Raw genomic sequence first — 26,480 nt, forward strand, 5'->3', positions numbered from 1 at the left:
CATATCGAGAACAGACCGAGCAACGAAGGGTACCGGTTCACTAAGGATCCGCTCGAACGCTCGGAACCACAAACCCACCTTGAGAACGACGGAACAATATGCAAGGCGATGGCGATCAAGTAGACGCAGTCTTCAAAGATCATGCACCTACACAAGCGAAATCATTGTCAAGGACGCAGGCAAGTGGCGGTACTTGCTTATATGTAGCTTTCTCGGCGACGTTGATAAGTTTGTCTTGTAAGGTCATCTTTTTGGTGTCGGTAGCCTAGCGATGTTGGGCGGGCTTTCCTGGCATACATAATTTTCTATGTTCAAGGACGGCGTACCTTGAACATTACCTCTCATTTTGCTTATATTAGCGAACAAAGCTCCCTTCTAACAGTAACGCCTGTGATCCTAAAAATGCAATATATCGTAGCTTTTCTATGAAAGTAGCACCTTGCACGTAAAAATTCAGGGCGATGTCTTTGCAATCTTTCATCTCTTGCTGGGTGGAATACTGCTGTTCTGGCAAAATTTCCTAAGCACTATGGCTGCACTATTAGTAAGCACCAATTCAATTACTCAATAAATATAAATTACCTAAATTATGGGGTTTTGCGTGCGAAAACCACGATATCATTATTAGGCATACCATAGCGGGGAAATCCAGCAATTTGGACCACCTGGGGTTGTTTAACATGCACCTAAATCTAAGAACACAGGTATTTTCGCATTTCACCCCCATGGAAATGCGGCTGTTATGTTCTCTTCGGCTCAGCTATAAACTGTGTGCTTTCTGAGAGGTGCTTGCAGAAGAACAGTGCTGTTGTGTGCTAAAGGCGGACTTGGCCTTGCTGGAATTGCCCTCAGTCACTCGTTTCTTCCCACCTTTCCCTATGCGCTTTGAAAAATTCGGTGTCATTCCTCTGAGTGAAAGTTAACGAGCAGCGAAGCTATGTAATTGGTCCCCTTAATGGTGACCTGTACATTGCCGTGCGTCAAACGCCGTATGCAAACAAATGAAAGGTGAGGCGCGACTGGTTTCACCTCCACGATGTTTAGCCTCGCAAGATTCTGAAGCACCCTCGGGGTAAGCATATCCATGTATTGTTGCAAAACCTGAAACGACACCTTTCACTAACGAAACCTGGTACGTAGAACAGAGACGCACTAGTCCGCGCACTCCGCGGTCACGCACCACAGAGGCCACACAAAATTGGTTCCCAACAAACTGCCATCTGAAGCATGGCCGTTGATCCGGTGTAACGTCCCGAGATTGCGGGATCGGGGCCGCATGGACGGTTCCCATTTCTTTCCGCTTCGCTGTCTTGGTGGGCAGCACCCTCACGTGACTGATACCACGGGACACCGGACAGAAAGGAAAGGAGATACGGAAGCGCTCGGAACACCCAAAAAGAGAAAGCGGTACGAACGTAGACATGGCCGATGCGAGTCAAAGTGTATTCTGTTCTTATGAGCTTCAGCTCCACCGCGGGTCGGCCCGGTACTGCACTATCTTGAGGACTGGCCTATGTATGGGGAACAATTCTTGATCTACACGGGTGGAACTTTTTCCAGAACCTAGCCATATAATCTTTTCTGTAAAAATGACGTATAGCCGACCGATTTTTTAGCAGTGCCGCGCGACGGTTTACTGACAAGCCTATCAGCGGCTTCCAATGCAGCGAATTGACGAGTTCAGCAACAACTTGTCGATCTCGTCACTTTGTGCCGTTAGAAGGCGCCGCCCGGCTGGCCAGTTGACCCTAGAGCGTTACTATTTTACCGTTGAAGAATCGGTCTCCTGTGCGGAATGACGTGCATTGCTCGGCGCATGACACACCCTAATTATAGCCCACGGCGGGCAGTGATATTTTGCCGGCAGAGGGCAAAGGGCGATACCTGGAAACCCATGTACTGCTACAATGTGGCAGAAAGGTTCTTGTATTAAATTCGTATCAATATGCGGCCAGTTGGTCGCTAAATTCCATGTGATGGAACAAAACCGCTTTCCGAATATAGGGAGAGGATGCATAGTGTAAGCCCATTGTGTGCGCCGTTAATAGCTGCCATCAGCAATTAAGTGTCGAGCGACCCATTGCTCGCGATAACCATAGGCGCATCGGCGTAATGCGTTCTGCGAACCAATTCGCTTTCGCCGCTCCCATTACGTCTTGCTTAGAAAGGGTGCCCTAAAGCTAGGCTAGAAATGCCGAAGACTTTTGTTAAAGGGGCATCGCAAGCCGTATCAGACGCCTGGGTAAGCAACCGACCAGCGAGTACGGAAGTGACCAAACGGGACGCAAATTGAGAGTATGCGCCACTGGAACAATATTTACGCATGCACGCTTACTCATCCAACCCCCACCCCCCCTCGAATGCCTATGATGGCATTATCCTGTTGGCTTTATCCCGACAACGGAAGCTTCATTAAGACGAGACAAAATGCGAAAAAAACCGCGTACATACACTATAGCTTTGGGTGCCCGTTAAAGAGCACCAGCTCGTCAAAATTATTCCGGAGTCCCCCACAACGGCGAGCCTCATAATCAGATAGTGATTTTGTGACGTAACATCCTATAATTTATTCGCGTTGGTTATGCTGTCCTGGGAATCGTTCGAAAATCAGGCGGAGCGTATCCATACGGGAGCAGCGCAAGACAAGCACAGCCTTATATGGCAGTGCACGTGGGGTGGAATGTATGCGTTCGGCAATGTAAATATGTGCATCTTTCAGCTCGTACTCCTCACGTATATCTAAATAAACACCGTATGCTACGCCAGCATAATCGCCGCACGCATAATTACTGGACCTAACAGGTTGGATGCTTCGCAGATCTCGAACAGTTCCCGTTAAGGAAGGTTGCGACTAACTTCCATTGTATCCCACAGTGGCGTCAGCTCCGTATACTCAGCGCCTACCTGTGCCGCAGGAATCTTAGTCACATCTTCCTAGTATCGCGTTTCAATCGCCGAGCACTGCAGTAATCGTCTAGATACGCATTCACAGCGCCACATGGTTTACGTGGTGTTAGGACGCGCTACCAGAGCTTAGGTGGTAGGATCCAGTACGCATAGAGTCACACCAACTTGTTTTGGACTGAGAGGCTAAAGCAGCACCAAATTATTAAATGTGGTGTCACCATTGAATTGAACGTTTTATTTCACCTTCTGGATTCGTCCCGTGCACCCTTGAGATAAGGGAACGAGCACAAACAATAGCAATTTCTCATTTGTTTTATTACCTCCCGGGAAACATTTACATTCCCTTTGTATGCACCTTAATTGGCGCTAATTACAAAGCCTTTTTGAAATTATCTGTAAAGCACTCTCTGTAATTAAATATAGTTTTTTTTTCTTTAACAAATTGGAAAATCCTTGAAACCTTCAGTGGCTTGTATTGTTACGTGTAGCTGGAGCCCAATGCTACATACATTTATTCAGAGAAAGCTAACGGAAGGCCACAATGGCGACGCTATATCAAACGGGTCCACGTCGTCTTCCTCCTCTTCAGTGCAGCCACACTGTGATGGCTGTTTCGTAGAATAACCCCCGGCAGTAGAAGCACCGTCCCGGTTCTTAACCTACACATCCGCGGAGAAAGGCGTATGGCATGGCTTCAGTCTCGCCACGTGAACGATGTCACTTGCAGCCGACGATGACGCTGAGGGGTCGGCGGGGATGACTTCTTGTCGCACCACACGGTATGGGCCAGTGTAGCACGACAGCAGCTTTTCAGAAAGGCCCACACGTCGAATGGGTGACCGGAGAAGCACCAGAGAACCCGGAGTAAAGTGCACGTCGTGATGGTGGCAATCATAGAGGCGTCTCTGATGCTCCTGTGAGGCCTCGAGACGGGTGCGGGCGAGCTGGTGCGCGTAATCGGCGTGTGCGATCGCGTCGCGGGCGTATTCAGTGGCTGAACGTGTGGCCGAGAGCAGCAAAGTGTCTAAGGGCAACGCGGGTTCTCGGCCATATAGAGATAGACTGGTGAATAGCCGGCGGTGTCGTGACGTGATTAATTATACGCGAATGTCACATATGGTAAGTGAAGGTCCCAGTCGTGGTGGTCATCGCTACGTAGTTCGAAAGCATGTAGGTGAGGGTGCGGTTGAGGCGCTCCGTGAGGCCATTGGTCTGTGGGTGGTAGGACGTGCTGAACTTGTGCTTTGTCGTGCAGGAGCGGAGGATGTCCTCGACGACTGCCGACTGAAAGCTGCGGCCATGGTCAGTGAGTAATTGGCGCGGAGCACCGTGCACTAAAATGATGTCATAGAGCAGAAAGTCAGCAACGTCAATAGCACAACTTGTCGGAAGGGCTCTGGTGATTGCGTACCGAGTAGCACAATCAGTAGCGATGGCGACCCATTTATTTCCGGAGCCCGAGAGAGCAAACGGTCGAAGCAGGTCTAGACCAACACGGAAAAAGGGTTCCGGTGGGATGTCGATGGGCTGGAGACATACAGCTGGAGGTGTTGAGGGCTTCTTCAGGCGCTGACAGGGCTCAAAAGCGGCAACGTAGCGCCGCACGGAGCGGGCGAGACCCGGCCAAAAGAATCGACGTCGTACACGGTCGTATGTGCGCGAGACGCCCAAGTGTCCAGCCAAGGAAGCATCGTGAAGTTGCTGGAAAACAGTCGAATGCAGGTGCGATGGAATGACGAGCAGAAGGTCAAGGCCCTGTGGATCGAGATGGCGTCGGTATAATGTCCCCTCCTTAACGAGAAACATCCGGAGAGAGGCGTCGCTAGGCGCTGACTCCAGTTGGTCGATGAGGGCTCGTAGTGAGGGATCGCGGCGTTGCTCGTTGCCGATTTCAAGCAACTGGGACACAGAGAAAACGCAAGCGATGGCGTCCGCATCAGCCGGTTCATCGACGGGGTAGCGGGACAATGAATCGGCATCCTGGTGCAAGCGTCCCGTCTTATATACCACGGAGAAGGTATATTCTTGCAGGCGCGCGAGTCGTTTATTTGCAGTTTATTCTTGCAGCGAGCGAGTCGTCCCGTGGGGTCCTTAAGCGAGGATAGCCAGCAGAGCGCGCGGTGATCAGTGACGACGAAAGTATGGACGAAACTTCGCAACAGCCCATACAAGAGTGAGGCACTCGTGCTCTGTGATTGAATAATTGTGCTCGGTGGGTGATAAAGTCGGCTGGCATAGGCTATAACACGATCATGTCCACGCTGGCGTTGTGCTAACACTGCTCCTATGCCGTGACCACTGGCATCAGTTCGAACTTCCATTGAGGTAGACGGGTCAAAGTGGGCCAAAATTGGAGGCGTGGTAAGGAGAGTAGTGAGTTGCGAAAAAGATGCGGCATGGTCAGGTCCCCAAGAAAATGGGGCGTCTTTCTTCAAGAGGTCGGTAAGGGGACGTGCGATGGTTGCAAAATCCTTCACAAAGCATCGGAAATAAGAGCACAGCCCTACGAAACTGCGAACGTCCTTGGTAGTCTTCGGAACAGGAAAGTTCGTAACGGCGCGAATTTTTTCCGGATCAGGTCTCACGCCTCGGGCGTCCACGAGGTGTCCACGGACGGTGATTTGGCGGTGAGCGAAATGACATTTTGAAGAGTTCAGCTGGAGACCGGCGCGGCGGAACACGTCAAGAATAGCTGAAAGACGGTCTAGATGCGTGTCAAAAGTGGGCGAATAAACGATGACGTCGTCCAGATAGCACAAACAGGTGGACCACTTGAACCCCTGAAGCAAAGAGTCTATCATTCGTTCGAAGGTGGCGGGCGCGTTACAGAGACCGAAAGGCATCACCTTGAACTGAAAAAGGCCGTCAAGGGTAACCAATGCAGTCTTCTCTCGGTCCATGTCGTCGACGGATATCTATCTGCCAGTAACCGGACCGTAAGTCGATAGAAGAAAAATAGGTGGCAACGTACAGGCAGTCTAGAGCATCATCAATACGTGGCAAAGGGTACACATCCTTCTTTGTGATTGTGTTGAGGTGGCGGTAATCTAGACAAAAACGCCAGGTTCCATCCTTCTTTTTGACAAGTACAACGGGAGAAGCACAGGGACTACAAGAAGGCTCGATAATGTCGTTTACAAGCATCTTTTTGAGTTCCTGGTGGATAACAGCCCATTCGTACGCAGAAACTGGATATGAACGTCGTTGAATAGGGTTGGCATCGCCAGAGTTTGTGCGATGGGTCACGACGGACGTTTGACCTAAGGGTCGATTGTCAAAGTCAAAAATGTCGCGATAGCCTTCAAGAACGCGGCAGAGAGCTTCAGCTTGAGCAGGTGTAAGGTCAGAGGAAACCATCTTCTCAATGTCGACGTCAGTACCGTGTGATGACATCACGGTATGGGCTGAGCTGCGAGGATCTTCTACTATGAATAGCTCGATCTCATCATCCTGTAAAGCGCTAATTATGTCCAATGAAATCCCCTGAGGCAGAACTTGCGCGGTTAGCGCGAAATTGACAAGGGGAAGGCAGGTGCGGTTGCCAGTAATTGTCAGCACAGTGTGCGGCACGGTAACACCACGTGTAAGTGTAACTGCCGAAATTGGTGCGACCACATAACTACCGTCAGGTACAGCTGGTGAGGGCAACAAGTCGACGTGTGTCACAGAGTGGTGCGGTAGGCGAATAAAATCCATGCAGCTCAAACGGCTAGGAGGCGGGTCCACAGGGTCGGCAAGAAGAGGCAAGTCAAGGCGAAGTGAGCCGGCCGAACAGTCAATGAGGGCAGAATGATTGGCAAGAAAATCCAGACCAAGAATGAGTTCGTGAGGGTAATGCGCGATGACTGTGAAGAGAACGACGGTGTGTCTCTCAGAAATGGGGAGTCGGGCAGAGCACATGCCAACAGTAGTGACAGTCCCTCCGTCGGCGACTTGTACAACTGCGTTCGGGGCGGGCGTCAGAACTATCTTGAGCCGACGGCGAAGAGCAGCACTCATAATGGACACATGCGCCACGCTGTCAATCAACGCGCACACAGGAACATTGTCGACGAGAACGTCCAAAAGATTCTTGCTCGTGGATAACGTGAAGCGATGATATCGTGCCAATGTCGTCATTGCAGCTTCACCTCCAGAAGCTGCACTATCTAGTTTTCCGGTCGGGGGTGCGGCGAGTAATAGGTCGGAGAAGGAGCGCGGCGTGAAAGGGGCGAGCGAGATTGGCGGCGGGAGGGAGAAGGCGAGCGGGAGTAGCGGGGTCGTGTCAAAGGTGTCGCAGGGTCAGATGATGCAGCGGGCATAGAAGGGGCGAAGGAAAAGGGTGCGCTAGAGGCGCGAGGGCGGTAATTTGAAGATAAGAGCCTCGGAGAAGTCCAGCGGCTGCGGCAATGGCGAGCGGCATGTCCAATGCGTCGGCAGTAAACACAGATCGGCTTGTCGTCCACGGTTCGCCACTCGGAGGAGTTGCGCTGTCCATAAGATGTCCATAAGGTGGGGACGTGCGTGGAGAGAGAGGTTCTGAGCGCACGGAACTAATGGATTGCAGGCTGACGTTGGACAACTCTTGACGGACGACGGCTGTATCAATGAGATTGTCACCGGAGAATCATCAAGTGATGGGAACGAAGGGGCCGCCGGTTGTGCCACTTTGACCTCACGACGAATGATGGGGGTCAAGTTGTCACATCGCGACGTCTGGCGGAAGAGGTCGTCACAGGATGAAGTAGCAGCTGTGTTGGGAAGTCGCGTGATGTGCTGTTATACCCGGCGGCTTTTAGCTGGCTCGAGACGGCGGCACACCTTGAGGATCGTATCGATGCTTGTGACGTTCGTGAACACCAGTAAATTGAAGGCGTCGTCAGCAATGCCTTTGAGGACGTGATTAACCTTCTCGTCCTCAGACATGGTCGGGTCAGCCTTGGCACAAAGGGCCAAGGCTTCGAGAATGTACGACGCGTAGCACTCGGTCGACGGCTGTACACGTGTGCCAAGGGCTTTTTTGGATTGACTTGGCGACCGAACGCATTGCCAAAAAGGTTGCAGAGCTTCTCTTTGAAGAGATCCCAGCTCGAGATCTCCTTTTCGTGAGTCTGGAACCATGCAAGTGGAGCTCCACCGAGGTAGAAAAGAACGTTCGCAAGCATAATAGTCGGATCCCACCTGTGACTGGTGCTGACACGTTCGTATAAGTGGAGCCAGTCGTCAACATCAGGACTGCCGACTCCGTTGAAAACACCAGGATACCGAGGGGGGGAAGCGGCGACGTAGGTCGGGGCTTCAGGCGTAGACGGTTGTGTAGATGAAGTGCCGCCAGCAGGAGCCGAAGTTTCACTGTCGCCGTTGCGGCCGCTGCGAAGCGCCATTATGGGTACGGGGAACATCCACCTCCACCAAATAAATGTTACGTGTAGCTGTAGCCCAATGCTATGTGCATTTATTCAGAGGAAGCTAACGGAAGGCCACAATGGCGACGCTATATGAAGCGGGTCCACGTCGTCTTCCTCCTCTTCAGTGCAGCCACACTGTGGTGGCTGTTTCGTAGCAGTATCAAAGTTTAACTGGTGCCCTTCTGTGGCACTGCCGATGTTACCAGCCGCAGGGATAAAGCCTGGACTTAATTCGTGATGGTTGGCAATAGGTACGTCTCGAGTTCCCCATCCAGCCCGCCGTTGGTGGTATGAAGCCAATGCACATAGTTAAGTAGGACGCGAAAAATCGGAGGTTGCATGCAGTCACACAACCAAAACCAGAATACGGTAACGGTATTAAAACCGGGGTAAAAGTACGGCAGAACTAATTTCATGATGACTGGTGATGGTAATATGAAGATGGCTCCCGATGGTAATAAAAATCGGACAATGTAGCGGCAACTTATATTTCTAAGGACAATTTTGTTTACCAACTTCACCACTTTACCACATGGAAACACGCCTTCCTAGTAGCAGTTGTAGATATCGGTCGTCGTGGCATCGAAGCAATACTTTCTCCCTACTGCTAAATTGCCACTTTACCTAAAGAACAATATAATTAGCGCAGCGACTATTTCTAGCAGAGGGCGGCCGCCATCCATGCACGGTGACATCTTTTTGTGCTGCTAATAAAATTCTGACAGAAATAATCGCAAGGGAAATTTTCAAGCGATCACTTGCGCTGCGAGTGCACAACCTCTTGAAGCGAAGCTGTTTAGGGCTACTTCCTCCAGGATCGTACCCGTATGTTAACACAAAACTATCTTCATCACGTTTGGATGAAGCATCGTCGTCTTCTTACAGAGCTCGCATGTTGGCGCCCCTCGGGGCTTCCAGGCCAAAGTGCATTTGCCACTCCTGCCATCTTCGTCATTGTAATTTTTAATTAAATAAATAATTAGGAACACAAATAGGCAATACATTTCACAGCGAATTACAACGATGCTGTTAAGGGCTAGTTACCCAGGATTGTGTCCGTGTGGTCACATACGTGGGCCGATCCCAAAGGTACTAAAATGCCGGGACGACCCATGGCGCACATGAAGCAGGTGTTGAGCTCTCCCCATACCTGGGCAAAACCAAAGGTAGTGCAATACCGGGCCGCCCCTTGGCGGATGTGAATCAGGCGTGAATCCCTCCCCATACGCGCACCGATCCCGAAGATAGTGCAATACCGGGCTGACCCACGGCGGATGTGAAGCAGGCGTTAAATACACCCCATACGTGGGCAGATTCTGAAGATAGTGCAATGCCGGGTCGACCGACGGTGCAGGTGAAGCCGGCATGAAGCACTGCCCATTCGTGGACTGATCTCGAAGATAGTGCGATACCGTGCCGACCCGCGGCGGAGGTGCAGCAGGCGTTAAGCACTCGCCATAAGTGCATCGTTACCTAAGATTGTGCAATGCTGCGCCGACCAACGGCGGAGGGGCATTACACTACTGAGGGGCCTACATATGCGGCTTCGCTGGTCATCATTCTGCACAGAGTGTAAGGCGACTGAATTTTCTAATGTGAAGTCATTTGTTCACGTGATGTCGCGTTACTATTGATAAAGACTTTGCTTTTATTTTACATGCAGTTTCCGCTAGATACTGTTGCGCACAGATGCTGCAATACGTAGGTCTCCTCATGAAATAAATCTCTCGCTGTGCATAAATAGGTACCAAGTAAATTGTGTTAAATACTCGTGAGGCGCTCAAATGAAGCCACTGATGATGGTCGGGCAGTCACGACGGCTATATGCCAGAAAATGAGCACTTATACCATGCAAGCCTACACTAGGCCAACCAGAGACCGATTTCAGTCTGCCAGCTGTCAGCAACAGTATTTGAACTTCGTGTCGGCGCCTCTGTCACATTGTGCCGACACCGACAACTTGCCGACAACAGGCTCAGAGCTCAGCGTTGGTACATTGTGAAAGAGGGTCCGCCACAAAGGAAAGAACGCTGTTGCCGACTGTCGGCAGTCCGAAATCGGTGTCGCGTTGGTTTGTAGTGAATCAGCCTTCAGCGGCTGGCTTCAGGCGTGGAGAGTATGCAAGCGTGCTTTTACCACTTACGTCTTGCTTAAAGATCCTGCAGGGGTCTGCATCGTTTCAGTCAATACATCGACTCTAAGCAAAATTGATTGCGGGGCGTTGAAGAATTCACCAATGGGTGGCTTCCAACTTTCAGCTTCATAGCTGTTTCTGCAGAATAAAATAAACTAATATCGAAGGCTGTGCTTTTTGCTGCTTACAATGCATGAAGCGGCTTCATGCCTGCCACAGTTTGTTCACCAATTTCCTTTTGTTGCTTCAGAACAGCGTACACGTTTCCTCTCCAGGGCCCAGACACTAAACTGGAGAGAAACGTTAACGGCGCCTCCGAAACAACGGATGACGGTGCGCTTTCTCGGCAGCAGGCGACAGAGGAAGACGCTCAGGATGCCCCCGCGAACGCACGAACGCGTATCGCAGGCCCGAGTTTGGAGCGCTTGGTTGGCTCTCATTCACGAAGGATGACGCTCGGCCAGCAAAAAGAAGCAAGCATACGAGTGCGCGTTCTTCCAGACCTCGAAGTTTTGGAACAAGGGCCCTGCCATATTAAGCTAATGCTTGCCAATGAGGAAGCCGGAGTGGAGGAAGGAACACGTAAGCAGTTGATAAAGCGACCAATTGCATTAACAATACACCAGAAATCTAGCAATTGGACTTTACAAAGTTCGACTGCCATGAATGTGGTTATGTGCGCGCTTCTTTCCTTCATTAGCATATGCTACACGCACCTCCAAGATGCAATAAGGAAAACTAAGCTGACTTTGCGCAGGATTCCTGCCTAAATCTACGTTTCTAGATTTATAATAATGGCAGGGCATGGATTGTATGCGAACATATTTTGGGCAATATTTCTATGCCTCATCGTTTGGTATCAGCATAATGCCTATTTCACCACATTAAACAACAGGCAGACATATATTAATGATCAGTGTATATTACACACCGATATATTTGCAGTGTGCGCGTATTTTCATGCCACGATGCAAAACGTAGGACAAAAATTCTATAAAATACGTCTAGCTACAGTATTAAGACCAATATTTTACTTCTCCGTGCCACATAAGTTCCACAAAGACCCAATAACATTGCAGCAATGTACAAATCTTACGCAATAGAATAAGGGCAATGCCGCTGCTCGAAATACTAGCTCAAATTTAATAAAACGTATATTCTACGTTTTTTTTTAATTAGTATATATTGAGGTACTTCCTTTTTCAGCACGAACAATTCGTCTAGTGTGATTAATTGACCTGACAAACGTGCCGTTCAGTCACAAATATCGCGTTACAGAACACTTGCTCATAGAGCTGCGCTCCTGTGGCAGTACCAAGAAAGCGCAAGTGTGACTTCTTACTAAAGTTCTTAAACGTGACGCATCCGATACTCCATAAATTGCGACACCAAGTGCACGCGCGCACATGATACAAACTATGAATGAAGTCATAGTGAAATATTTAGCGCGCACAATTGACAAGGACACAGTGAAAGGGGGACACACCTTCTCCTGTGTCCTTGTCAACTGCGTGCGCTAAATATTTCACTATCGATTCGTACCAACTCGCCCAACTCTCAGTTCTGCCGCAATCAATGAAGTGTTGATTTGTGGCTCAAAACCTACATGATGATGATGAAAAACTTTATTTATCCCTCTTTAAAGGGAAGGGGGCAATGGAACCTGCATATATCTTCTCTAAATGGACGCGTAAAAGAACACGTCCCGGAAGCAAAAAAACAATATCGAAATGTATAGGGGGCCTTTCCCGTGAATAGCATGAATTGTCATGCGCGAACATTCCCACAATATTTCTGAAAACGAGATGGACAATTTCCTGGTACATCTGTTTCCATAGATGGTTGTACTCTGATTAAATGATTCGCTTGGCCAATTCGCGCACGATTTTACTCAGAAACACACTATCTTCGGAGAGGGGTCGGCAGTCGCATGTTTTGCAGTGAAGTGAACGAATACCATGCAACTGCTCCTTTTTCAAGTGAAGCATGTGTGCTTGTACTGGCGGAAAAATTTCGGTGACGTTGTCTTGCTCACGCAAAAAAAAATGACCCAGACCAGAACAGCTGCGGGAAAGGGTGGTTTGATGAGTTCACAGCTGCACCGGCGCTGGAGTGCGAGTCATTACCAAGGACTCCATATCGTAAGAAGCAAACAAAGATACCGTGGAAAATGCAGGGGGAAAATATGTGTACTTACTAATTGAAATTAGGTACAAAACTAATCAAACTAATAAGGAAATTAAGTACAAGTAATTTCCCTTGAGTTCTTGGTGTCTTTGTTTGTGGACTCCTTATATGTTGAATAAAAATCGGGCACTCGGTTAACCCCCTTCTCGTAGCAAGGATTCCGGTTGCGTACGCGCGCTCAAGCTACGCGCGCAACCGATCGGAGCCATTTCGCTTCCGTCGGGGAGTGAAAGGGCAGGAAAGCATTGCGCGAGGGCTACGCCGGCTTCGTTTGGAAAGGAGATGGGGCGGTCACGTGCTGTGTGTTCCCTCGAGTAACTGGCAGCCTTCGACGAGTGGTAGCGAGTACTTAGAACCACCCTTTAGAGTCGCCCGAGCGCAGTAAAACTGACAGCATCAAAAAGAAAGTGACTGTCAGCCTGGTGTGCTTTTCACTCCAGGACTTATTAATTTATTTTGGCTTGAAAACGCAACAGTAATATTACTACGTTCTGCAATTATATTGCGATGAACTTGATGAATGTATGGGTTGAATGAACTCTGTATTGGGGCACCCTGGCGTGTATCATTTCCAGTGAATTCTCTTTAGCACTCGTTCCCCTACATATTCAGCGATATGGTTTGGACAACCAGTGTAAAAGACGTGTCGTATGTTTACGGAAAACAATGTTGACTAGATGCTTGCACGATTTTTAAAGCCTAACTGAAGCACATCTTTAGAGTGTCAGTCTTGCCAAGTTTACGCTCAAATAAAAGAAATCAGCTGCTTAAGAGTGCAAGGCTGATACAACCAACAAGTTTGATGGCCAATCAAAAAGCCTCAAGTATAAACTAACATGGCCCCGCCACTTGGCACTTGAAAAGTGATTTACCGCCGACCCTTACTTTATTGTATAATATATAACACACACATAAGATATCATCCAAAGCTCAATATTGTAGCGTGGATCGCAATAGCATTTGATGTTGATAGGCAGGCCTTTATTCGGGCAGTATTACTGTTAGTTCTTTCCCATTATTGAAACCAAGATCATAGCGTTAACATATTTTGGCACTGTCCGAAACTCTGCGTACCGAGATTTCAGCATCTACCTCCTTCTCGCATTATTGCTGTTCTTTTTGTTCTCGCATTATTGCTGTAGACATAAACGACTACAAAAAAAAAACGGACAAAGCCAAATTAGGGAGGCGGTCCGCATTGATTGCGAAATAATGTACTCCTTGGTACTTCTTTTTTTATATTTCACTAATGTTCGTATGGTCGACATAGCAAAAAAAAATCACTTGCCAATCAGAGGTACGTACTATTATATCAAAATTTTACATGCCTTCATTAGCTTGTTGCTTCGGGGTAAACCGCCATCAAATTGTAAAGAATTTAAGTGTCTTCTGTCTTGGTAACCAGCGTAACCAGGTAGCTTCCTCTGCTATCGGAAAACAATTTAATCGGACGACTCACCTCATTCTGCCCCACAGTCTAATTAAATATCCCGCCATGCTCCAGTCATTGCTTCATCTTCAGTTTTTTTTCATGAATCCTCGTGACATAGATGCAATGTGTGCCATAAAAAGCGCGGTTCGCTTGAAAGCCAAAGCGTTGATAGGTATAGCAAAGTGATAAATTATGCACAGAGAAATGTTCATCTTTTATTGGCAGTGCATATTAGAGTAAACATTCGCTTAGTAAATTTACAAGTGCGATATCTTACGCGCACAGAGAAACATGAATAAATCTCACTCGAATAACAGGGACACTCGCTCTCGCACTGCTGGGAGGATCAAGCGCGCAAGAACACAAGATTGAACATTTCTTTCGGTTTCTCACTTCAACGTGTCTCCTGAAGTTGAAAATACGCAATCTCTAGCTCTAAGCGTGCCGTTGGGCTGTGCCCATGACAACAAGAGCCAAATCGGCTCAACCATTATTTGTGCCTCGCGGAGAACACAAACGTATGGCGCCTCAAAAACGCATGCTCTCAGCCTCAAGAACCAATTGCGAGCTTGAAATCTATACCGCGTGCTCACTTCCTCATTACACCCTCTCACCCGGTACACGCTTGATCACATGACCTCCAACATTACGCGCGCGGGAAGATGACGTCCATCAAGCCGTCAGCCTTCCTAGCTCAGCGCCCCAGACTTTCCCTCGCACCCGCTGTATACGGGATGCGGGGTTCGATAGACCCCTTTAACACGTAGACTTCACAAGTAACATCACGGGTACGCCGAAAATTCACCTGGAGCTTCCTTCTAATTGCGACCGTACGAAGCCAACAGCTACTGAAGTAAAAGAAAGCATTTTGGTATCATGTTTTTTATAATTAAGATATACAAACGATAAGACCAAAGTAAATGAAAAAGGACATTAATGCAATTCACCTGCTGATGGCGCTGAAACTCACTCTGCACAACGCATGCGTTGCTCTAATAATTGAGCTAGGGCGACAGCTGTTCACACGTTTACACTTCTGGGTATTTGTTTATGGCCACGAGTTCTAGTCAGAGGAGCGTTACCCAGTAGCAGTCATGAGCGTGGCGCTGACTGTGCAACATCAGTTTGACAAACGGCGTCACATACTGCATTATTTCGATCGAATATTGCTAAAAAGCCGTGAGCAAGCATAAAAAGACAACACGGGGCACTATTTTGTAGCTCCTTCCTTGGGAGGCTCGGATGTTTGTTTGTTTACCTGTATTGCGTTCTTGCGCAAGTCATCTAGTTTCTGTAATCATGTCAAAGGTGGCGCTCACACATCGGTCTGCTGAATTTTGTACATGAACTGCGTGAAATGACGCGTTATCAGATATCGTGCTCTTTCAAGGGCACTTCACACGTCAAGAATAGGCATGCATTCTAACGCTATACAAAACAAGGTGAGGCCACCCCTGCGACATTTGTGTCAGATGATAAAATTTAATCTCACTGATTTTTTTTTTAATTTGGAGCTGAGGTGTACATGAAATCTACTTAAGCCTGCACATAGGTTATGGGGCCATGATTACTCAAATAGAGAAGGCCGTCCAACACCTGAATAACTAAAGTGAAGCATTCACCTTTTAATTATAGGAGCAAGAGGGCATGTTTGTGTTACAAACCAAGGGGCAGTTTTATTTACGCGCAATCATTCTTATTGGAGTCGTTCTTCTATGCGCGTGTTCAGAGATATCCGAGAGCAAATTTTCTTTTCTGTATGCATTACTCATGTAAGACGGCTACGATCGCACATCTAACTTCGCCGCATAGCTTATTGTCGCACTTTCATTCTCATGTTAATTTCAGGAAATCAGTAAAGGTTAATTTTTATCACCCTGTGTGTCCGGTTTAACAGGAGTGTTATCCACGGCTTGATAACGGCATGCATACTGTCCACGACACACTAGGAACAAAGAACCTGTATGGGTGATTTTTATTGCAGTATTATTAGGGGTTAGATATCTTGCTTAGCTATACCCGTATATTTCAAGCAGAAAATGCTATCTGCAGATTTCAGTGCTCATCCGTGTTCTTCAATTTCTTCAATATCTTTTTATTTCTTTTATTTGCGCATACTTCAGCCTCAATGAGCTTATTGAAAGAATGGGATGAACGACAAACATACGAGATTTATAAACAAGCTTCCGTGAATAATTGTTTCAGTGATAGTGAACAGATGTTGCCGGGTAATGAATTCCAAACTTCAATTGTTGTCGGTTCTTAAAGGAATCGGTGTGTTTAAAGGAATCAGTGCGGCCAAAAAAATGTTCTGAATTTTAGAGCATGGGGACTTGCGCATGAAGGTTTTAAAAAAGTATTTTGTCCACAGAGTAGAGGCAAATAGGATTGAATAAAGCGTGAAGGAATTTAGGAATTCAAGTTTTTGATGCGCAGTAAGAGGAATGAGAGCAAGTGGGGAAAAGAGCTACACGGCTAAAATTCCTTGTCATATATCCTGCAAAAAAAAATGCGTTGCCTTTTTTTTGTGCACTGATTCTTGTTTTTTACGTCACAGTGTTTGTATGGGTTCCGTATAACTCAGGCATATTCGAGGATGGGGCAAATGAGGTTTTTATATGTAAGACGTTTAGCTCCTTGAGGAGCAACACGGCAGTGCACGATTTACGTAACCTTGTATTTTAAAGGCCTTGCTACAGGGAACATTAATGTGTTTCAACCATGAGAAATCGTGTGTTAGTAGTTTGCCTAAATATTTGAAGTCGAAGACCCTACTTAAAGTATTATTGTTAAAGGAATAGGCAAGAAAGGAGACAAGCGGCGTGTAAAGGACGTTGAGAGAGATTTGGAAAGGTTGATATTCATTTGCCATGCTTTGGACCTGTTGCAGAAGTCGGCAAAATAATTGTTAAGGACAACCAGATGAGATTATTCACATCAAACGCAATCACCAGTAAAAAGGCATGTTTTACCTGTGGTTTGTAGGGGCAGACCATTAATAAAAATCAGCAATAAAAGACGACCCACTACTGAAGCTTGGGGAACACCTGTTGAAGCAGGCATCAACGGTGAGTTGATAGAGTTGAAACATACATATTGCGAACGCTGGGAAAGAAACTCCGATATTGAGCCAACCAAAGATGCATTTTTTTAATATAGCGAACAACCTGTGCATAAGTTTAAGGTTTAAAATCGCAGCAATATTTTTTCCAGCAGGATGACCATGATGAGACTGGCAGACGCACTGTAGGCTGCGGCTGTCCTCGATTAAATGTCATGATTTGGGCAGATCACTCTAAGAGAACATTTTTGATTACCCGCTAGCATTCATAAACGTTCTTTGTCTTTTTGCGTGACTTTTACATAACACGCGTATATTCGAAATAACACTTTCCAGATGTGAAATAGATTGATGCCGTTGTTATTCGCAGACCATCTTGCCGAATGGGAAACGTTCACAAAGGCACTGCTGACAGTTCACGTTTGTATTCAGACCTTGGTCGTGAGAATCTCGGCAGTCTCCCGGTCACCAGGACACTTCTACCAGCACTTCAATTTGCGATGTGGAACCGCAGTGATAGACGTTGAAGTCTCTGCATTTCCCGACCCGTGCATGGACTTTATGTTACCGTATTTGCGCAGGCTATGCCGACTAAGAATGGCCGAGCAGGCTGGTACATGCTTTCAAAACATCGTTCTGGTAAATCGTGACGCCCGACGACAGAAGATGCTCCGTGAATTGCTCCAGATGGATGCTTGTCTCGGATTGGACATTAACAACAGGTAGGCTTTTGTCTCTTCCTTTCTGTTCAGGAAAGTAGGGCCCCAAATATCCACGCTTTCCACAACAGATTACGTGTGGAATTTAACGGAGAAACGCTTACTGCGAATTGTTGGAAGTTTCGCATGCATTTGCCAACTCCGACAGTACACGACCTACTGTGCAATCTTTATGACTTTTTTTTTCATTGACAGAGAGAGACGCACACATGAAGGCCGAGAAGGCAATCCAAAAAGTTGGGTTTGATACTTTGCACGAAGGAAAGGGAAAATATTTATATACATAGGAACTAAGGAAATTTTATGCAATGGTAAAAACGCTAGAAAAGGGGATTACAAGAATGACACGACGATCGACAAAAAACGAGTACACAATCTACAGTTGGCGCCAAAAATTGAAGCGGGACATGTTGCATGAAAGCATATCTCACGGGACTGCAGACCTCAGGACCTGAACTAGCGCTTTCGTCTTCATTGCGCACGTTCATTGTTACCACTGTCGAAGTATTTCCATCTGATAGTAGCCGTCTGTGCAGTATCCCTAGCATGGTACACATCGCTCGCTTCTGTGTACTATAACGTGAACAAATAAACCTACTGCTATACTGCCTTCACAGTTCCAAGTATGCCACAGGTAGAACTATGAGCCCATGCTAATATGAACGAGTATGACTTGGTGAAAATTCTTTATCAATCTACGGTCGGTACAAGTTTCTTTGCACATTTTTAGTGCAGGTTGCAAACTCATTTTCAAGTAAGGAGCCAGGAAATATGTGCGATTCTTTGTGGAAATCATTGACATGCATCAAACAACAAAGTGTAGCTGCTGCACCACCTCTTGCAAGTGGAATTGAAGCAGATCTTCCACTGCCGTAGGGAAACATGGCAGATTAGTTAGCGCAATGATTTTCAGTCACCATAGTGTACCGGTTGCCATTGGTAAAATTATGCGCTGTCCTTGAACAGCTGCTTGATGGTGTAAATGTAGCATATCTGGCGCTTGTTTCAGAACACGGTGTATTGAGATTTATATTAAATGAAAGGATGCCTCCAAATCCCAAGAAATAGTGCAGGATTGAGGATTTTTTTTTAATCGCGTTTTCTTGCGGAAGGACAAGGATCACTTACTTTACCAAATTACTAGAGAGCTATACAAAGTGAGCATAGTAGTTTTTATCGGCTGTGCAAACTCATAAGCGCTTCCTTGCTAACTGGAAAGCATGGTGTGACGCTCGCACAGGCAGCCACAAACAGATTTCACTCAGTGAGCGCGGACAATCGCTGTCGAAAAGGTAGCGTGGGAAACAGCGGCAGCTGCAGCGAGCGAAGATGCCACCATCCACTGCTCACCCTCGCATTGTTTCACTTGCAACAAAAGCATACAGCCCACAGCAACCTTGTTATCCCACTTGGCCTTCATACTGTACATCACGGCGGCCACGAAGATGGAAGTGCGCTTAGGATGCCCATAAAATTTCTATTTCAAAATGAAACTCGAGTGCCAAGCGAAGCGCCGAACGCTGTTCTCGCGTAGAATTTGCCAGACAAGCTGTTTTAGTTTGGATTTAACCGACCTTTTCTAGCATGTGAACAGCTAGTGTCGAGCACACAGATTTGAGAGAACCGTTTGTATGAACAAGTAGTGGGGCATAGTGCCCCCCCCCCCCCCCCGCGTGTAAGAATTGTTGGGTAACTTCACCTAACACTCTTGACGCCACCACAGCTTAGCTTTTTAATTCAGGAAGGGTGAAGTGTACCTTGGGTTGTTGTGTACATGAATGTTCGACGGCGGTTTTCTAACATGCGCAAAAACTATGTAAACAGAGCCGGGGTGCAACGTAAAGATGATTGCGTGCGATGTAGACGTCCTCATTGTAGGTAGGCAAGCCAGATGGTGCCAAGGAAAATCAGTTCCGTATGTTATGTGTTTCCTGAGCATACGAAATGAAATATGTGTCGTGATCAGTAGAACACTCATGATGACTTCGGTAGCCGCTATAGATGTATGCATCTAAAGTTCAAGATAGGTCGGGAATGCTTGAGGTTGGAGGCTTTGAAGTGTTGCGAATGTTATTTGCGCAGGAGTTTCAGTCATCAAGTGTGCTATACCGCAGGAAGCTCCGGAAAATTGTGCTACAGTAGCCACATTGATTGCAATAAACAATCGCATGATTTCTCGCGATGAAGTGCGGGTCGCTGACAATTCATGCAAGCCTCTTTTTAACATATGATTCGTAGGGGCCAAATATAGGTCCTTTTGACGACGCTCCCCCGAAATTGATTGTTCTTTTATTTTGGATTCTTTGCTTAACGATACGAACGGCTTACCCTACCATCGGGTTTTTGCATGAAGGCAACCACAGAGCACTTTTCTGGTCAAAGCAGTATGTATTGTTCTAGTAGTTATATGGAAACCCTCGCACCGGCCTTTCCCACTTTCACCCGAATATATTGGTGTGTTACACCGAAAGGTCATCGTTAGTAGCCTCATTATACTACGTAGCCCTGTTTCTCAAGACCGACGCCCATAGATCTGTTCGAAAGCATTTGAATGCGTAGCGCTTAGCACCCCACCCGGCGGAACATCAAAAGTGCGACAGAAAAAAACAATATGGGAATTTTCGCCAGTGGTGCAAGGCTGGGTCACAACGAAAACTAGTTCCGGCTTTTGCTAAGTATTGATAAGTTTTCCTAAGTTTTGGGAGTTTATACATAGCTCGTGTAGGTTCATACTAAGTGTTGCTAGGTTTTCCTGTGCTTTGCGAGGTACTGGATGGCTTGGCTGCGCTCATACCAAGCGTTACTAGGTTTTGCTAAGTCTTACAATGTGATGAATGGCTTAATTATGCTCATATCAAGTTTCGCCTCGAGTTGCTATGTGTCGCACAGTGTTTGCGAGGTCATACACGGCCACGCCAGTAAGCCACACAAGCCTCAGGAACTCACACATATACAAACCCCTCAACGTCCATGACGATTTATTATCGGCAGTGATTCAGTACCAGTGGTCATAATCTTCGATCCTGTCTTCTTACTCAACGTCCGACAGTAGTCATGGTTGCCGACATGGACGGTGGCGTCACAGAAGGCTTCGGGAAGCACTTGCAAGGCAGAGCCCTTCTGTCCAAAGCTCCGCACCAAGCTAACCTTGGAGAGATTCACATCGAACCAGAACCAGTCACAGATGCGGCAGCTGTGTCCAAAGTATATGCTGAGGAATACGCGCTGGAAGCGGCCGTTCCCACCTTCCATGTATTTCTGGGCTTGGCGTTGGAAATTCTCGGCGATGCGCGGGCCCTCAGGCAATTCTCGGCGGCGCCGAGCATTTAACCGGCAGGGTTCACAGTTTCTGGCCCGAAACACAGGACCCTCGGCTCGGCCACTCTAAACCCAGAAATTTGCGCAGGCCTTTCGCACCCCCAGGTTTTCGGTGGTCGTGACCCTGGAAGTTTTCGAGTAGTCGCGGGCTGGGATGGCTTTCTCAGTGACGTCGACAATTCAGGCGCCCTCTCGCGTTCCCCGGACTGAAACTCACAATCCTCAACTCGGCATCGCCTCTTCTCAGCCGTGGTTTCGGCGGGGTGTTCCGGCTCAGATTGGCGGTGACGCATCACTATTCTTTGGACAGTACGCTGCCCTTTGTTGTAAGCCGCTTCTTCGGGAGTCCGGTGTTTCTTCACTCTTCCCATAGCAGCAGCACGTACGCACGAAGTAGAGGAGGCGAGAGGTGTGCCTCCGCGACCGCTGTTCCGAGCTTCCAGTCGCCTGTGACCATACGACTCCACCTTACGTGCATGGGGCACGAGGAGGTTACGTAGATCGATGCTCTCGCACGTGGCAGCGCGAGGCAGTGCACTGCTGAGCTGACTTTTCTGGTAACGCTCCACAGAAGAACAAAAGCTTAAGCAGCTGCACTGTTAAAATGTTCCTCAATTTCAGACACCGCAATAAACTTTCAATCATGTATGTGCATATTGAACTGTAAATGTGACCACCAATTCCTACAGTTTCGAATGCGTGATTCACGTTATCATGATTCTCTCATGATTCGCGTTACCGCATGCTCAGAGAGGTCTAGAAATAGCAGCGCAGTTAGTCGTTTAAGGTGTATCCGGCGTTGCACCTACGTCACGAGATGCATCACAATCTGTCTTGATCGACCACGTTGGAAGACAGCCGTAGCTCATGGAGATACCTTGTTGCTCTTACGACACTGTTGGAAGCGCTTCACTGACCTCCTCTTCATCACTTTACCAACGTAGCTACCAAATACAGCAGTTCGGTACAATGTGGAACCCAATGAAGACATGGCACGTGTTAAATGTAGAACAAGGTGGCTTTACTTCGATATTAAGGGACTGACCCTTCCTTCCATGTTTACCTTTAAAATTTGGGAACGCTATCTCGAGAATTTGGGCCCAGAATACCAATCGTAAAATGTGTAACTCCATCAAGTCCTAGACATGACCAGCATTGGTACTCAAATAGTGAAACCTCCAAGTCTCTCATAAATAGGAGAATATTTATTTGCACATGTCACGAACAAGGTGTAGCGACTCAAAAAAGTGCCGCAGAGCAGAATTCTGGCCCTCGTGGCCTTGCCCAGAAATCTTCATCAGCATTGATTTAGCGACATCGCTGATGTGAAGCAAATGTGCTGAAATGGTAACACTCCACTGCTGAGGCTTCCGAGATCTTGTATCCTGATCGAGACTTGTGAAAGCTGCTTAGGGAGATGCGGGAATTCCCATCATAATTTCCGGTAACTGGCCTGGAATATGTCAAGAAGCCACTGAATTGTCTTCTGAGTGCGTTTAGCCTCCCTAAGATCTAGGATCGATTTGGTACGCCGGTATTTGCATTCTGTTTTTCGTCGGCAGGCTCGATGTCGCTGTAATTGCTCATCGCACTCTGCATGTTAAGGGAATAGCTGAAATTTCCTCAATTCTTGAATAGTTGGTCTGATCTTATTATCCAAGTCCCAAGCTAGATGATTTCTACAGGCTTCCTCCATACGTGTCTTAAATGCAGGTCAGTCGATTGGGCGACGAGGTTTAAGTAAACTTCGACACACCTTTGATCATCAGACAAGTAGTGATGTAGTCATGGTCATCACCATGCATCAAGAATGCTTAAAGGGGGTGGTAGGGTAGACGGGTACTTCCGTATCAGTAATGTGTTTTCAGGAATATGGGTGCGTTTGATGTTTTGCAGCTTCTTCATGGAAAAGTATTTATGCTGTCTTTATTACTGTACCGCATATTCATAATTGCTTCAGATTTCAACGTGCATGTTCTTGGGAATATTCTAACGATTACACTTCACATTTGGCAATGATTGGCTCTTTTACTGACTGCAGATGAGAAGAGAGCGAGCAGTATTCAGAAAAAAAATATAGCTTACATATTATGTGCACTGTTTCCTTAAGAAATTGCCTCAAAACATACGCATTGGGAACGTTATTGTATTGAAAATGGACTTGTTTTATGTAGTGAACAATACCTTTCATTTAGCGCTAGACGTACAGCGAAATGTCGGGATATTGTCCACATTTCAAAATTCAGTTTTATTTGTAACAAGGCTATCATAATATCGAAATATTATATCGCACAAAACTCCGAAAACAACAAATTTTGCGGCATCGTGGCACGACCTTGTAGCGCCATCTTGTATAAAAGACTCCGAGTAAATGTCTTGTATACTATGCTTTTTTGGCAGTTGGGTGCCAAACTTTTCAAAAAATGTGATTACTTGCATAGCATTTCAATCACGGATATTGTTGCTTGTTTGTGTGGCGTCCTGGTGGACTGTAATTTTTATTCTCAACATCAATTTATTTGGCGATAAATTTGGCAGCGAAGAAATTGTGAGGACCTTGCGGCGGCGCTGCTTGGTAGCAAGGTATTTCCTTCTGCAAGCGCAAGAGTGTCCTGCTGGCAACGAATGACGAACATGGGTTTCCATGGCGGCAATATGGAGCATCGCAACATTGATTCACTAGTAATTACACCATTGTCTCCATTATTCGTTTCATGTGTTCTGCGGGCTTTTGAATTAAGCAAACAGACCCACTTAGGAAGACTGCCAAAGCAACCCACACAAGAATCGGGTTGCTATACGTGGAGAAGAATTGCACTTGGCGTCACAATTGAATGGTTTTGAGCTCTCGTTTGCAATCGCCGTTGCACTTTTTCACTGTTCAATGGGTGCCCAATATAATGGTTTTAAATCCCTATGAAATTTTTTTCCGTTTATTTTACCATCTTTTAACAAATTATGTGTACTAGGTATTATGTTTGCTGCCTAACAATAGCACGGATAAGTTGCTGCTGTTGATTAAGGAAGTTTGTTTGTTGACTTCAGTACTCTCAAGAAAACAAAGCTCTATATGAACATTTTAGAGTGATGTGGCTGTGGTTTCAAACAATGATGCATTCATATTGTTCCGTGTTGAATTACTGGCAACCATTCTCCTAGTTGCATTTCAGTCATGACATCAGGTGCAAAGAGAAATTGCTTGTGTTATCTCAATTTTAGCAACCTCGCACGAATATTGGACACTACCACGGAGATGCCCTTTCTGCGCGAGCTCGTAATAGACCTCAAGAACACTGCCACTGGACCATGCGAACCTCTACAAATCTTCCTGAACCTGACGCGCCACATTTCCACTGACGTTCGGAGACTGAGGTACGAGGTCGACGAGACCTACGCCCACTTCCTGTGCTGCCAGTGCGCCCACTATCACGGCGTAAGCACTACGACAGGGGTTGAGACAAGCATAATACCGACACTCTGCGCCCGTCGCGAGCTGACATGTTCCACAGGCGACTTGGTGCCGTACATAGTTAGTGTAACACATCCTGCAATGCATGGTACTTATGCTTTTCATATGCTTGCTATTGTTCGCATGCGTGACGAAGATCAGCGTCAGTAGATTTGAGAATCAGAGGGTTTAGGCGAACTGCAAAAGATATTGGAAGGTTATCCGCAATTTCTGACAAACGTAGAGCATGCCGTTCTCACCGTTGTAGGACACTGACACCTGATCTAAGAATGTGCCTCAGAGCAGATACGTCAGCAACGTTGTTTCTTGCAAGTGCATATTTTTTATAGATTGACAAACTTCCGCTTCTCTTGCGTTAGAGGAATGCGAAAATATAGACGACCTATCCAGATTTGGAAAATAATTTTTGTTTGCGACACTGCTAACAATGAGATCAAGATAAGGCATGCCGCTTACGTCAAGCAAAAGTGAGCCTAACACAACAGAGAACAATTGGATGCTAGATGAAACCACTTGCAAATGTATGCCGTCGGGCTATGTGTATATGTTTGCCAGGTCCGTTGATGCAGTGACGGCTTGTTTAAGGCGAAACTGTCTGATGGATGTCAGAATTTTTTTAAATGCTTTAAGAGCTGATCTGTAAAATATCAAATCTGAACACAGAAGCGTCTTTGGAGTAGTTATTCAGGTCCCTTCAAGAGAAGAGTACCGAACTCCTCATTTTAAACAATGAAACCATGCGCGAATTTTCATATTCCTATGGCTGCGGTTTCCACCTCATTGACGCAGCAGTTAGATGGTATAGTAAAGAGGCTACGCTGTAGCGAAGGCTCATTGGTGTTGCCGTATGGCTGATAAAATGGGTGACTTACACGCAGGAAAATGGAAGCTATGAAAAGCCTTGCTCGTAATGGTACTATGCTCAAATCACGCCACTACGCTAAATTGAGGTTGCAATGATGGTTCCTGTGAGTGGTGCTTAACGAAAGCAGCTACACGGACATTCGAAGGAAGTCATTGGGCGGGCCAGCGAGTCCGCATATATATATATATATATATATATATATATATATATATATATATATATATATATATATATATATATATATATATATATATATATATATATATATATATATATGTGTCCGCATATATATGAGCCCCAATCTCACAATTGCGCTACATAGAGGTCAAACACATTAACCGCATTGGATGTGTTCGAATGGTTTCATTTACTCCAGGTGCTGCTTGTAATTGCACGGATACCTTCAGTCACATTCTATGCCATTACTTTTTGTATAGTCCTCATTTTGTAATTCTTTACAACGTCTATGTGCTTTTATTACATTGACGATTGTTTAAAGTACATTTTGTCCCATTTCATTTACCTTATTTATGCCGATGCGCTTGATTTCTTCATGATTTTTTTTCATCTCGTAAAAGAATAAAATGTACGTGTCCTGCAGGTTTTTAAGGCTGATGGGATGTTTTCTTTACTGAAGTCCGTCATGCTTCATATAAAGTGACTGTGGGCTGTACAAACATCACTGCATTACCGCCTTCGCTCGGAATTCTATCAGAAGATTGAAATACTAACTCTCTGACAAGTGAAACTGCTTGAGAAGCCACAGTAGTGAACGCCAGTACATGCAGGTCAAAATGTAACTGCTCGTAAAATTTGGGTTAAGTGCCGAAAAAAGTGCTTCTGGTATATGGGTGATCCATTTCAATGTATTTCACCTAAAATATAGCCATACTGTGTGGAATATAACCAAACCATATCAATGAAGCACTGAATTAAATTGCTCATATTAGGAGATTGTATGAAAAACAAGCTATTCGGGTTTTATATCTTGTCGTGTGCAT

At 46.5% G+C, this 26,480-nt stretch overlaps 1 protein-coding gene across 1 annotated transcript; it reads left to right on the plus strand.

Annotated features, from left to right (window-relative positions):
• LOC139050579 (uncharacterized) lies at positions 1-25,272 on the plus strand. The gene is made up of 5 exons (XM_070527140.1): positions 1-179; positions 4,163-4,209; positions 10,704-11,010; positions 17,479-17,830; positions 24,365-25,272. Exons 2-5 carry the CDS (start codon positions 4,207-4,209, stop codon positions 24,762-24,764), a joined length of 1,062 nt encoding a protein of 353 aa, XP_070383241.1. The 5' UTR covers positions 1-179; positions 4,163-4,206; the 3' UTR covers positions 24,765-25,272.
• The last annotated feature ends 1,208 nt before the right edge of the window (positions 25,273-26,480 follow it).

The sequence above is a fragment of the Dermacentor albipictus genome, chromosome 10, assembly GCF_038994185.2.
Source record: "Dermacentor albipictus isolate Rhodes 1998 colony chromosome 10, USDA_Dalb.pri_finalv2, whole genome shotgun sequence".
Lineage (NCBI taxonomy): Eukaryota > Metazoa > Arthropoda > Arachnida > Ixodida > Ixodidae > Dermacentor > Dermacentor albipictus.